The 15,306-nt window shown below is 37.0% G+C and overlaps 1 protein-coding gene and 1 long non-coding RNA gene across 2 annotated transcripts; both read left to right on the forward strand.

Moving 5' to 3' along the window:
* The first annotated feature begins 1 nt into the window (after nucleotide 1).
* LOC142612683 (uncharacterized) lies at nucleotides 2–5,068 on the forward strand. The gene is made up of 3 exons (XR_012840171.1): nucleotides 2–91; nucleotides 4,453–4,689; nucleotides 4,765–5,068. It is a non-coding gene; the product is annotated as an uncharacterized LOC142612683 (long non-coding RNA).
* Nucleotides 5,069–13,634: 8,566 nt separating this feature from the next.
* On the forward strand, nucleotides 13,635–14,234 carry LOC142612478 (uncharacterized). Its single transcript, XM_075784567.1, has 2 exons — nucleotides 13,635–13,967; nucleotides 14,148–14,234. The coding sequence occupies exons 1-2, from the start codon at nucleotides 13,635–13,637 to the stop codon at nucleotides 14,232–14,234; spliced, it is 420 nt and encodes a 139-aa protein (XP_075640682.1).
* The last annotated feature ends 1,072 nt before the right edge of the window (nucleotides 14,235–15,306 follow it).

The following is a 15,306-nucleotide window of genomic DNA, read 5'->3' on the forward strand; positions in this document are numbered from 1 at the left end:
CCGATCCGGAGCTCTGTTCTTCCTTCGCTCCAGCACACCTTCTCGCCGCTTGGGACGCTGTTACCACCACTGTGGCCATCTGCATTCACGGGTAAGTTGCTCTCTCTCTTCTCATACTGTGGTTATTTTCCATGAGGCTTGAGGCTTGAGGCTTGAATTTGTGGGTTTTTTTGTGTGCAACGTGTGTGTGCGTGGTTGCTGTGGTTGAATGTGTTCAATTTTTTTGTGTTTGTCATGACAATAGTATGTGGCTCTGTGAGTTTAATTTTTATTTTTCATGTGGGCATGTGTAACCAATTGCATATCATGCACACGGGTTGAATTGTGACATATAAAGAGACCGTATGTTTTGACTTTAAGTGGGCCAAAAGCCCAAAACGTCGTTTTCTAACCCAAAACTCAGTGACCGTTTGGATCCGGCGATAGTGGCTGCGTTTTGTATTTTTGCGTTTTCTTCTCTTTTTTTTTTTTTTTTTTTCAACGTGCATGAACAGTAATTTTTACTGTTCATGCACGTTCTTTGACGGTACATGAGACAGTTTTCATTATTCATTGTTCATGAGACCCATAAGCACTTTATTCAAAAAAATATATTAAAAACAGGTCCACAATACTATTCACACATTTAAAAATTATTTTACTACAGTGTTTTCAATTTTCAACAATAAGTTCTATTCAAACGAACCCTCTAAACACGTGTTTGGTAAATTTTTTTAAAAATAAGTTATACAAAAGTGTATTTTCCAGCTCAAAGGATTTTTACGTTTTGGTACGGCAGCTTTGAGCTACAGTTGCAAAACACACAAACACATTTTCTCAAAACAAAAATATTACTGTTGGTGAGTTTCTCTTTTCCCTAAATTGCCCATAATATTTTCTGCTCCTCTATGCTGTTATGATGTGGCATCTCGTCTTCTGCTTCTTCTTCTTTTCCTGTGCTGCTTCTTCTTCTCTTCTATCTTTTTTTTTATTTACGTCTTACATATCTAATCTCAAAAAACCATTTGAATTCGGTAGAGTTTTTGATAAATGGAAAATATGGAGCAGAGAGAGGGAGTGAGAGAAGAAGACGAGAGTAGGAACATGGAAGAGTGTGTGGGGCTTTGAATGGAGGAAAATAAAAGAAAAGGAAAATAAGAAGATGAGGAAGAAGTGCACGAGTGGATGAGAAAAAAGTGAAAGAAAAAGTTTAAAAGAGTTTTGGGTTTGGGTAAAGCAACGTGAAAGAAAATATAGAGATTAGTAACATAGATTATTTTATAACTTTTTTTTTACAATTGTGATGTTATAGAGTATGTAGTGGAGAAAAAATTGTGGGTACATGTATAATTCTAGAACAACTCATTTAAAAGATAAGTGTTAATAAAATTTTATTTTACAAAGATTAATTTTAAATTAATATAGTGAAAATATTGTGACATTTTATTATATATCTAAATTTTTTAAATTAGTACTATTTTTCTTTAGGAAAAAAATAGTACTATTGATAAAATATTTTTATAACAATTTCATAATAAAGTTTACATAGTAAGTTGTTATTAATTCTCATCTAGATTTACTAGTGACATTTTTTTTTTTACCATTAACAACTTGTCATATAGACTTTGTTGTGAAATTTTTGTGAAAATATTGTGTCCATAACTTGCATTAAGAGAGGTAATTAAAACAAAGAATTCTCTTTATATATACATTGTCATTTTTGGTAATTTATCTCTTAAACTGCCACTTTTATAAGTACTAGTCAAACATTAAGCTTTTTCAAAAAACACTTTTTAACAATTTTTACCAAACACTTAGTTTTTACAAAAAACCCAGTTTCATACCACACTTTTTAAAACCCCACTTTTTCAAAAAGCATAATTTCAAAAAGTTGAACCAAACTCATCCAAAAATCGGTCAGCTCCAAAAATATAAAGTAGCTAATTTTGGACTATGTCAAGTTTTATTTGAGAGTCATTCTACTAAGGCAACAAAATCTCAAACATTTTCACAACAAATAAGATGTTAAAATAAATCAAAATAAATCTATTGATCATTTTTATTCTCGTATCTAATATGTGTATGCCTTTAAATCTTACGTGGTATAAAAGAGGGTTATGCTAGGGTTAGAACCAAATATTCATATTCAAGTAAAAAAGTATTTACAATATATATATAAAATTTTTGAAACTTTTGTGTCACCAGGAAATTGTACTCCCGATTGGCATCTAGCAATCCAACCATGGGGGGTTTTGTTCCTCCTTGGCTAAGCTTTCTAAAAACACCAAGATTACATGCTAATTCTCTCTGAGGATGGAGAATATATGGAAACATGAAAGATTTGCGTTCATGGATGATTTCAAAATTTTCAAACTTTTATGCTTACGTCAATGTAGGGTGTGTTAAATCAAAATTATTTTTGGTCATTTAATGAATCAACGCTAAATAAATTTATTTTTTTTTGTTGAAAAATTACACTTTAACATCCTAAATTATACCAATGAATACACTTTGCACCCTAATACTTAATTACTACCCTAAACTATAACTCATGTTTCACTTTATACTCCACCGTCAATTAGGTTGTTAACTTGTATGGAAAATTATGACATGTTATATATAGTTTAGGGGGCTAGCAATGCATTTTGAAAGTTTATAGTGCAAAGTGTAATTTGGAGTATAATTTAGGGAGTTAAAGTGTAATTACCCTAAAAAAAAAAAACCAAACAAACAAACACAAGCACAGGGAAAGAAAGGAAAAGAGTTTTAGTACAAACATACGTTACAAACTCGTCTATTAAATGCACTGTTTTAAAAAACGGTCCGAACCAGCTGGTCCAACCAGTTCAAATCGAAAAAATCGGTATAGTCCGGTCCGGTTAAAAGCATCAAAACTGGTCAAAAATCGGAAAAAACCGGTCAAAAACCGAAAATTAAAAATAAAAAAAAAACGATTTGATGTCCAGTTCGGTTTTTAAAACCATGATTAAATGTAAGGGCAAGAAGGAAAAAAAGTATGAAAACCTAGGTTGAAGAAGTGTGAAATTGTTTATTTTTAATTTTTATTCACGTGTTTAACTAATTTATGATCAATTAAAGGGTAAAAAAAAATTCTGGTTTTGGGACCTGCTTTATTACTTTTTGTAATTTGACAATTTTTTTCACATTTGTTGAGTTGACAAGTTTTTCCTAATTCTCATCTAATCTAGGTTATTATTGTTGAGAAAAAATTTTATATAATTGTGAATAAATTTCAGCAAGCACAGCGGAAGTATAACCACACAAGAACACAAAAATTTATGTGAAAACCCTTTTTTCTTGAAGTAAAAAATCACGGGACAAACTCCGAATAATATTACTATATTGAATAGAAATTACAATACTTAGAAATACAACTTGAAAAAAAAAATTCTTTTTTTTTTTTACTCATGGCTCTTTTTCTTACTGTGTATCTCTCACAATTTTCTCTTGCTCTCTATATTTTTCTCCTCCCTTTTGGTTGCTCTCACTCGTACAATTATTCAAGAGTGCACTGTACTCAGTCTCACTTGCCGGGACTTCTCTTTTTTCTCTGCTCCAAATGGCCGAATGGCCTTGCCCTTTTATTTCTTTGACCTTTTCTTCTTTTCTTCCATCCACACTCTTCACATTAAATCACAATAAATGCAAGCCACCTCCTTTGACTCTGCTTCAACCAAAATCTCATTGGCCGAATGACCTTTGCTTGTTTCTGTTCTTTCTCCTTCAGCATGTCCAACGCACTTTGACTCACTTCTCATTCAGAGAAGTCAGACTTTCCACAAGTCATGGAAGACAAGAGTAACATGCTCATTAAATGAGCTCTTGAAAAGACATATGGGCTGGACCTATGGTGCAGTGCACCCAACATTTATTGATATCAATTTTTTTACATACCATTAATAATCGGTGCCATCAACATGTATCAATTTTCTGTCGTTGATGTGTCTCTAGACTTTCTCAAAAGAGAAATAGATAGCTTCGTGGAACCCTCATCGACCATATTATAGTGGAAGGGAACTTGAACGATACGAAAGGCAAAAGGTGACAACTGAACCATGTAAAACTCAAGGATCCTTGTTCAGCTAAAAGAACTATGGTCAAAACTCGAAACGTGTGGGCTGTAGGTTGGTTCCTTGGTTGAAAGCAAGGCGTGGGACGGTGGGAGACGTAGACAAAAAGAAAATTACAAAAATATAAAATCTACCAAAAATACGTGGGCTTCGTAGGGTAGTGGTTTACTTCAAAAAAAAAAATTTCCTGATAATTTTTTGATGGTTTGATCATTGTATAGGAGTACTTGAATTCTCCACGTCTCAATTAATTAAAAAATATATTGTTAAGCTACAAAACTTTGAACGAAAGTAGAAAGAAATTAAATTGTTGTACGGGTTCAGTGAATATTTAAATAATTGACAGCCCCAGCATGAATTAACTTTGATGTTAAACTTGCAGATCCAAATCGAAGCATATTAATATTGGCCAAAGCGCTTCCACATTATCAATGAGATTGCTCGAAGGTTATTTTTATTTTTGTCAAGATTCCAGATTGAGGATTATTCATAGAGATCTAAAAGCTAGCAATATTTTATTGGACTATGAGATGAATCCAAAGATTGTTGACTTTGGCATGGCTAAAATTTTTGGAGGAGACGAAACTAGAGCAAAAACAAGCAGAGTGGTTCGAACATAGTAAGAATCTCCATATATATTGTAATTGCAACTGCTATCCATAAACATTTTCATTTAATGAATAATTTTTTGCAGTGATTACATGCCACTGGAGTATGCAATTGATGGACTCTTTTTAGTAAAATCAAATGTGTATAGCTTTGGTGTTTTGGCATTAGAGATAGTGACTGATGAGAGAAATAGGGGATTACCACAATCTTAACCTTCTTGGACATGTAAGTGATGTCAACCAATATAATCCCTTCTGGTTTTGTTTTGTTATTTTCTGTTTTATATTTTCAGATGAGTGATTTTGGCCATATTTTGCTAACTTTCGGGGTTTCAATATAATCACCTTTTCCCCCTAAACTTAAATTTACAAGCGACTATATAAGGAGGATAGACAATTAGAACTAATTGATAATTCAGAAAAGGAATTGTGCAACCCAAACAAAGTGTTACGATCAATTCATGTTGGTCTATGATGTTGAGTAGTGAGATTGTATTGCTTGAGCCTAAAGAGCCTAGTTATCACACTGGAAGGTATCTATCAGAAACGGATTCTTCACCAATCATGCAAGAAGGATCTTAAACAAATGGACTAACAATTACATTGCTAGAGGCTCAATAAAGCATATGCCTGAAAACACAATTGAATGTATTTATGGAGATTTGGAGTGCACTACATACAATGGTATATTTCCAGTTTTCATAATTTGACGATCAAACCAAAATTATGGCTTTAGTGACTCATGCAATATTTTTCTTGCTAATTTATGTATGCCTTTAGTTGGTGAAAGTATATTCAATGATTGGAACTTCTCTACCTAGGCCTGTTCACGGTGCGGTGCGGCCAGTTATTGGAGGGTTTTTTGCACCACACCTATAGGGTGCAGTTTTCTATCATGCTTGACTGCACCTCACCTATGAAGGGTTTGGCACCGGTCTACACAAGGAGCTGTGCACAATACTGGCTCTATACAGTTAAGTTCGGTTAATTCCTCAATTTTGATTAGGAATCAAACTAACAACTCAAACCCCATCATAATCATTCAAAAAGCCAAATATTCCATAACAAGAAAAAGAAACAAAAGAAAACACACAAATACAAAAAAATTCACAATCTTTCTCTCAAAAATATCTTATTTCAAATCACAAAAAACCCATTTAAAAAAAAAAAAAAAACTAAACTGAATCCATAAAAGGTAATTCAAAACCATTGAAAATAAAATACATAAACAAACCTCAAAGAAAGCATTGTAAGGAGGAGCATCAAAATTCGAAATCTTCTATAAAACTTCCTAAGAATAGCAAAATAAAAGGAGAGAGGAAAGAGTGACACTCTAAGAATTGTGATATTAAGGCGTCGTTTGGTCATACAATTTAAACACTAGTGTTCAGTGTTTAAACACTAAACACTAGTGTCCAAAATCAGAACACACTGTTTGGTGGACCATCTTTGTTCTCAGTGTTTGGAAATACGTTGTTCAAAAACCATGTTTTGAAATCACCTCCAGCCACTTTTTAAACAATAAACGCTAGTTTTGAGTGGCAATTGTGTAATTATTTGAACACAAGTCGTGGGCCCACCTGGTCAGCTTTTTTCCCATCTTGTCTCCTCTCTTCTGAAGATTCACGTCGAACACATTGTTTGAAGATTCACCTCACAGCCACAGTTTTCACAGCAACCCAGTTCTCACCCACTTCCATGACTCCTCACCCACCTCCATAACTCCACCTTCATAACTCCTCACCCACACAGTCAGAGCAACCCGCGGCATTAAAAGTCCTCACCGACCCAAGTCATGTTTTCTTCCTTTATTATGTTCAATGCTTTGGACATCTATGCTACTTATGTAAGAAATATTGTTTGTATATATTGTCTCTTCTATGAATTGCTTTTTGTTTGGTGACATGTATATATTTTACAAAATCTGATGTGTTCTTTATGGAATTTCTGTGGTACAAATAGTAACATCTATATATATATATATATATATATATATATATATAAAATCTATTGATTTTGTATCAGATATTTATTTTTTAAAACAAAATAAGCTCTCCCCAAATCCTCAAAAAGCTATAAAATGTTGGCCTAAAAATAAAGTCAGCTTTTAAATTTAATCAAGCTAGCTCTTAATGGCTTATCAATGCAGATAAGAAAAATGAGATTTCCATAGTTTCATTGTTGATCAGTATAGGGTAAACTAAGGGTAATTTTGGGAGATTTTAATTAATCAATAGAAAATTTAACTTCTATAGCTCTAGGTATCATATTGATAATTGGAAGATCGATTTGTATGTAGTTTAATACCATTGTGTCATTGTGGACATATAAAAAAGAAAGAAAAAAACATGAAGAAAGGTACCAATTCTAGTCAACTATAGTTTGCCAAATTATGGGATTTACTCAATGAAACACAAATTTTTCAAAAGGTTTCTCTCTCTCTCTCTCTCTCTCTCTCTCTCTCTCTCTCTCTCTCTCTCTCTCTCTCTCTCTCTCTATATATATATATATATATATGTATCATATTGACCAATGTGTTTTAACTTTTAACAATGGCATCTTTCAGCCATAACACTATTCATGAATTTCATTAGAAACTAAAAAAAGTTTCAAACTTGTTCAGCTAAATTGTTGCTATTTATTAGGACATGTATTATTTTCCATGGAAAATGATGTAGTGGCAGAGGAATGCAAAGCATAGAAGAAACCCATAATAATTCATAAGAGTCATTGTGCAATCTGTTGTACTCAAAATTCTTCAAAGTGCAGTTCCAATAACATACTATTAAAAAAGTATTATTAAGCCAAAAACATACTATTGTAAGAGTACTGAGTCAGCCCCATACATATACCTAGCACTAGCAAAAAGGATGACTCAAGATTGTCCAAAAATAATACACAGCGCATCAAGTTAATGAGTTATATGTACATAATAAGATAATATGGTTACACCATTTTCATAGTTAGCAGTAGTGCAAGCGCAGTGCATAATAAACACCAAAATATGAACATAATCTTGACCAATTTTTTTGTCTGATCTAAGGGGTGGACCTTGTCATGCATGACCCTCAATTCCTCTCGCAATACACACAGCTCTTCTTGTAGTTGCTGGAAATCCTCCGCATATGACAGTGGCGTCTTCAAGGGAATACACCATTGAAAAAACCCACATGCGTCATTCGGGCAACATTGGAAAAGCCTGTACCGGTTCTCATTTCACTTCTCTAAAATTCTCACGCTTGCTCTCAAGCCACAGAAACAGTTGGAATTTCGAAACCGAAGGCCATCTTCAATATCCTCATGCATTGCGTCCGACATCTGCAAGATGAAGCCACAAACCTACCCACTTACACATTAAAAAACGTAATCAACAGTATTAAACAACCATTTGAACATGCTATGAATTTGTGCAACAAAAACTATAGCAACATATCTAAGCAGACCCTATGGCTATGCAATTTCCTATAGCTGTTTTCAAAATTTTGGTGCAAGATTAATACAAACTTTCAAATTTTTGAATTAGAAAACCATCATTCACAAAACCACAACAGAGAAAAGGAAAAGTACTCCAAACAGAGAACAAAACCTTTCTTTTCATCACTATAATTGACGAATTGGCCTAAACAGCACCACATTATATCCATCATATCCAAATTGAATTCAAAAAAATTCAGTCAAACCTACCACAAAATCATGAAATTCACCTAGCTTAAATTCATGAATAATTAAACTATACCCAATCAACTAAAACTAACAGTAAAAATTCACTAATGAAACTAATAATTAGCTACAGAGAGTGAAAAGTAATTTCTGAAAAGGTTACTATCACTGCAACAATTAAATAGAAATGCAAATATGAAACTTAAAACACAAAATCAGACAAACACAAGTCCCAAAATATGAAACCTAAAATGCAAATTACTTTTATAGTCACTATCTTCATGCTCTCGGGTTTCCTTCTTTTTGTGGAACAGGTTACACAGTGGTTGATTTGTCTTCAATCAGTGGGTTTAGGTGTTTTAATGGTGACTCCTAGTGGAGATTATAGGTGACGCAGTGATTGCCGATGATGGCTTATTAGGTCAGCCACAAAGTCATAAAAAAAGAATTGCTACCAGCCATCTGCTGGTCCTCAGCCATAAACACACACACTCAAGTGGGCTACACACCAATTATCAAAATATCGTAATTTTCCATAATAACTCAACAAAAGACTTAAACTAGGAAAATAAGACAAAATGATACATTGAATACCTTAGATGAGACTCTTGGGAAGAGAGTATTTATCAAAATCAATTCCTTTAGCAAAAACAATAGAGCAAAAGCATCACATCATGGGCTGCAAACATGAAATAAATTATTATAAGGAAATGAAACAAATTCTGAAAATTCCAAGTAAATCAACATATATTCCAAACTTAAACACTTCTAAAAGAAACTATATTCAAAATGGATATAATATTTGCAAATCAAGCACAACCACCAAATACGTTAAATCAACTGATAAGTGATAAACAACGAAAGAAGCTTTATTTGTCTACCAATAAAACTACATCATACTAACCACTTTTAATCTAATCCAAAAGAACATTTATTTGGAAAAAAAAAATTTTAAACCATTGTACTGTATTATTAGTGCATCCATCTTCACTTAAGCATTTTATCAAACAGTATAAGTTCCTTGTGTACATATCAATGTATGTGTCAATTTAAGAAAAACAAAAAACAAAACCCATGTAAACAGTAAAATTCGGAAAATAAAATGAAAGAGGAAAAGAAGAAAACTTTCTTACAAAGTCAAGTGTTGGAAGCAGTGAGAAAATTTCTAGCATCGGTGGTTGGAAACAACGAGAAGGGGAGACGATTTGGGTGTTTTCTAACAAGAAAGAAGTTGGTCTTGTTAGAATTGGAGCTTGGTAGCTGAGAAAGCCTAGGAAAAATCACAACAAATTATATTAATTTAGAGTTCATTGGATTTGTTAGACTTTTTTTTTTTAATCTTCCGATGCTTTCTCGGCAACTAAATAGAGTGTTAAGAAAAATTTTCAATTGAATGGGTTGTAAATCAAATATTGTTTCAACAGCAAAAGATTTCGAGAAAACCCATTTTGATTTCGAGAATGTAGGGCGTGTGTGTTTGGATATTGAATCGAAATTTGTTTCAACAGCAAACAAAGAACAGGAAAAATGGGATATGGTAACAGTGCCATGTATCCGAGGAGGCCGGCACAGTTCCGAGAAGGCCATATCCTTGGACGATAAGGCCAAGGAGGCAAGCCATGGGCACGTCGATGGCACATCACTAGAGGGGGCCTCACTGTAAAGGAAGAACTTCAAAGAGGGGGTTAGCCCTGATATGACTAAAGGGATGGTAGCTACCACTACATTTAATGCACCCTACCAAACCCCCTGGCCGCATTTATGTGGAGAAGACCTTTGAACAGTGCTGTCTTGGTTGCCATCTTGGTTGCTGTAATTCACAAAAGATCTGGGAAGGGCACCTGATGGGACAAGCACTCAAATGGCGTCCTGCACGTTTAACAAGTGGAAGGCCAAGATCAGCTGAAAGAGGCTATATAATGTAAGAGATCCTCCAGGGAAGAGGATCATCAGAAAAAGGAGGGAAGTAGACACTGTAGCAACTAAGAATTGAAATTGTAACCAAGTTTGAAGAAATATATTCAAGAACTACTCTCCCCGGACTTTGCCGAGAAGGGATTTTCTTTGCACATAGCTTAATCTTCTTTGCACATAGCTTAATCTTCTTTGCTTTCTTACTATCTTTAATCCACTGTACGCGTTGCTCAATCCATTGAAACCTAGTTTTTAAGTCTACTCTTTATAAATTCATTGTGTTGGGCTCTTTGGGCTCTAATCTAGTCACTTCTTGGGCTTAGGACACAAAACTCGCCTTTACAATTAGTGTCGTCTGTGGGAAAAGGCTCGAGCTTTAATGAGATCAACGTTCAGCTATGGTAGGTTCAAGGCCTAATCGGGAAGAGTCTATTGGTTCCTAACATTAAGATCATTTTCTCAATCTTGAACGAAGAAAGGACCAGGAGGTTAGTGTGCACACAACACACACCAGTAAGAGCCTATCTCCAGGCGGGTGTCACATCTCTTATTAGAAAAACACTAGAAGCCTGTAGCTGGAAATAGACCATCTGCAAAGGAGATTACACCACGAGTGATGTAGAGGCACTCCTTCGAGTTCTGACCATTCTTCTGGTGATGATAGTGATAATAGCTACTGGCCTAGATCAAGGACTCCCTCTAGTGAGTTTTTTTGTGTGATGAGGAGTGCCATGGTAGGCAGAGAGGGAAGAGTCCGTCCCACCAAGGCCTAGACAACGACGCTATGAGTAGGGCTTTGAATCATATTTTTAAGTCACTTTTCACCCGTAAGATTGAGGGAGGAAAACTTCCTTGGTAATTTACTCAGCCAACATTTACCATGTATAATGGTAGAACGGACTCTGTGGAGCATGTTAGCTACTTTAACCAGAGAATGGTTGTTTACTTGAAAAATGAGACCTTGATGTGCAACGTGTTCCCATCCAGTTTAGGGCCCGTGGCGATGAGATGGTTCGATGGTCTGAAGGAGTGTTCTATTAACTCCTCTAAGGAGCTTACAAGAGCCTTTGGTTCTCGGTTTGTAACTTGTAGCAGAATTCCTCAACCTTTGGACTCCCTATTGTCTATAACTATGTGAGAAGGAGAAACCCTGAATACGTATATAGACAGATACTAGGAGATGTTTAACAAGATAGATGGGAATTTCAATGATGTGGCTATAAGGACATTCAAGGTCGGCCTATCCGCCGAGCACGGTTTGAGGAAATCTTTGACGGGAGAAACCTTTTAAAAATATGCGTCTACTCATGGACCGTATTGACAAGTACAAGCAGGTCGAGGAGGATCAATAGTAGGGGAAAGGGAAGGCTAAGGTGGTCTTTCAGGATAAGAGGAATTTCAGGTCGGGCAGATACAACAGTAACCATCCTCAGAGAGATTTTGCTAGGCAATTTGGATTTACTGCAGCTCAAGTGATTAACACGGTGTTCCAAGAGCAAGTTCATCAAATCCTGGAAAAAAAAATTAAGAATAAGTCATACTTTAGATAGCCAAATAAGATGGAAGGAGACCCTACGAAGCACAACCAAAGCCTTCATTACCAATGCCACCAGGAGCAAGGACACACCATAGAAGATTGCAAGGCTTTGTGGAGCCACCTAGAGTAGCTGGTCTGAAGTGGAAAGCTAAGCAATTCCTATACCAACCCAGCAGATAGGGTAGTCAAGCAAGGTAAAGAGCTCAAAGAGATGCTTCTGCAAAACCACTTTTGGGTATGATCAGTGTCATTCTTGCTACTCTAGGGAGGACTGGCTCTTAACCATCCAGGGTGATGTCTATAGCTCAGCCATCTACAAAGGACTCGGCCCCTGATTCGAAGAGGGGTAGATTGGAGGCCCAGCCAGCTTTGAGATTTTTCAATGAGGATAAAGTTGGAACCTTGCAGCCACATGATGATGCCCTGGTAGTTACTTTTAGGATTGAAGGGTATGACGTTAAGAGGGTGCTGGTGGATCAGGTTAACGGTGCAGAGATCATGTACCTTGACCTATATAAAGGAATGAAGCTAAGGTTTGAGGACTTGGCCTGCTATGACTTCCCTCTGATAGGGTTTGATGGGAAGATTGTCTTTTTGAAGGGTCAAATCAGGCTACCTGATTAGACAGGGTTAGAGGTTGTGGAAGTGAATTTCATCATGGTAGATGCATACTTCCCCTATACGGTTATTATGGCAAGACCTTGGCTCCACACCATGGGAGCTATGCCTTCCACCTTACACTTGAAGGTGAAGTACCCATCAAGGGACAGGGTCAAGGAGCTGGTTGGAAGCCAGTCTATGGCCAGGTAGTGCTTAGCGGCTGCAATAAGATATCGAGCTAGTGGTGAGTCCTTGGCTACTGTTGATCAGGGTTTAAAGCAATCAAAGGTGCTAGTGTAGACTGTGGACGTGGTGGTAGGAGAGGTAAGATGTGAGGAGCTAGAAAAATTTGTTGTTGGTGATGAAGAGGGTAAGTTCTTTTGGGTTGGAATCCAGTTACCCCCTCAGGAGAAGGAGGAGCTAGTGGCATTGCTTAGGAAAAACATCGACGTGTTTGCATGGGGCGCTTATGAAGCTCCTGAGGTGGACCCAAACTTCATTTGTCGTCACTTAAACGTCAATCCATTTGCCATCCCTAAAAAGCAACCACCTCGACGCTCATTTAAGGAGCATTCTGATGTCGTCAAAAAGGAAGTGACCAAGCTCAAGCGGGCAGGGGCTATCAAAGAAGTGTTTTACCCTGAGTGGTTGGCCAATACAGTGGTGGTGAAGAAGAAAGGTGGAAAGTGGTAAGTATGTGTGGACTTCACAGATTTGAATAAGGTCTGCCCAAAGGACCCCTTCCCTATATCTCAAATAGACCAGTTAATGGATGCAACTGTGGGCCATCCACGGATGAGGTTTTTAGATGTCTTTCAAGGGTACCACCAAATACCATTAGCTTTTGATGATCAGGAGAAGACAAATTTTGTTACTCCTACTGGCAATTACTACTACAAAGTGATGCCATTTGGATTAAAGAATGCAGGGTCTACCTATCAGAGGATGATGACCAAGATGTTCGAGCCACAACTAAGCAAAAATCTTGAGGTTTATATAAATGATATGGTAGTGAAAAGTAAGGTAGTGTCCGAGCACGTGGGTGACCTCGAGGATATTTTTGATATACTGAGGAGGCACAAACTGCGCCTCAATGCTTCCAAGTATTCTTTCAGCGTTGGCTCAAGTAAATTTCTAGGCTATATGGTCACTCATCGTGGAATTGAAGTCAACCCTGATCAGATTAAGGCCATTAACAATTAGCAACCTCCTTAGAATCCTAAAGAAGTCCAGAAGTTGACAAGGATGGTTGCTGCTCTAAACCAATTCATCTCTTGGTTGGCAAACTGGTGTAAGCCTTTCTTTCAGTTGCTGCATAAATGGAAGGGATTTGAATGGACCAAGGAGTGTGCCCTAGCCTTCCAGCAGCTGAAGGAATACCTTTCTCAACCACCTATTATGTCTAGACCCGAGGAAGAGGAGGTTCTATTTGCTTACGTTGCTATAGCCTCCCATGCAGTGAGCTTAGTGCTAATACGAGTTGACAACAAAGTGCAGAGACTGGTTTATTATGTGAGCAAGTCATTGCATGAAGCAGAGGTTCGTTACCTACTGTTGGAGAAGGCCATTTTGGTCATGGTGCATGCTACACATAAGCTCCCTTATTATTTCCAAGCTCACATAGTTGTGGTTTTAACCCAACTTCCTCTTCAATCCTTAGTTCGGAAGGCTGATTTCATGGGAAGGATTGCCAAATGGGGGACAATCCTAGGGGCCTTTGATATCAAGTATATGCCTTGTGTCTTTATTAAAGGCTAGGTCCTCGCAGATTTGGTAGCTGAGTTTGCTGAATCTCCATTGGAAGAGGAAGGGAAAAAGCAGAACATGGATGAAAAATCAATTTAGATGGTATCCTTGCAAGAACCTTTAACATGGAGGGTATACGTTGATGGTGTAGCTAATCAAAGGGGATCTAGAGTAGGGGGATCTGGAGTAGGGCTAATTGTGGTATCTCCTAAGAAGATCACTATTTAGAAATCCTTGAGGTTAGGTTTCTCAGCCACAAACAATGAAGCCAAGTATGAGGCTCTACTACTTGGGATGGATATGGTCTAGAAAATGGGAGGAAGAATAGTAAAAGTGTTTTCAAATTCAAGGTTGGTCATTGGCCAGGTGAATGGAGAATCGGAAGCCATAGATTTGAGGATGCAAGGATATTTAAGTCAAGTCAGGCACCTGCAATCAGTGTTCAAGTCTTTCGCCTTGCAACAAATCCTTTGAAATAGTAACAAACATGCAGACTCTCTTGCCACTGTCGCAACCTCCTCAATGCAGAGCTTACCTCGGGTTATCCTGGTCAAGGATTTGTGTAAACCTACTAATTCGAAAAGGGAGAAGGCTCAGATTCATCAGGTTAGGGCAGGGCCTAGTTGGATGGATCCTATCGTGCTGTTCCTTAAAAACGACGTCTTGCTCGAGGAGAAGGTGGAGGCCAATAAGGTGCAAAGAAAAGCTCATCGGTTTTGGTTGTCTGAGAATCGGAAGTTGTACAAGCGCTCTTTTTTTGGACCATATTTGCTATGCATCCACCCTGATGTAATGGAACCGCTCCTAGAAGAGCTATATAAGGGGATTTGCGAGAGCCATAGGGAAGGCAAGTCGTTGTCTCATAGGACCTTCACTCAGGGATATTGGTGGCCAAATATGCAAAGGGAAGCACAAGAGTATGTGAAAAAGTGTGACCAATGCCAGAGATTTACTCCAAACATTTATCAGCCAAGAGGTGTGCTTAACTCTCTATCTAGTCCTTGGCCTTTCGCTCAATGGGCTTGGATATTGTAAGGCCTTTCCCTAAAGCAATAGGGAATAGGAGATGGCTTTTGGTCGACACTAATTACTTCACCAAATGGGTTGAAGCGGAGCCACTGGCGAATATTAGGGATGTGGATGCCAAAAGATTTGTGTGAAAGAATATTGT

The sequence above is a fragment of the Castanea sativa genome, chromosome 10, assembly GCF_040712315.1.
Source record: "Castanea sativa cultivar Marrone di Chiusa Pesio chromosome 10, ASM4071231v1".
NCBI classification, from domain to species: domain Eukaryota; kingdom Viridiplantae; phylum Streptophyta; class Magnoliopsida; order Fagales; family Fagaceae; genus Castanea; species Castanea sativa.

What these genes read in the sequence shown, in the direction of transcription:
- LOC142612478 (XM_075784567.1), top strand. Translation starts at nt 13,635, where the DNA reads ATGGTTGCTGCTCTAAACCAATTCATCTCTTGGTTGGCAAACTGGTGT. An exon ending in AGAAGGCCATTTTGGTCATG is followed by an intron (nt 13,968 to 14,147) that starts GTGCATGCTACA and finishes ATTAAAGGCTAG; the next exon opens with GTCCTCGCAGATTTGGTAGC.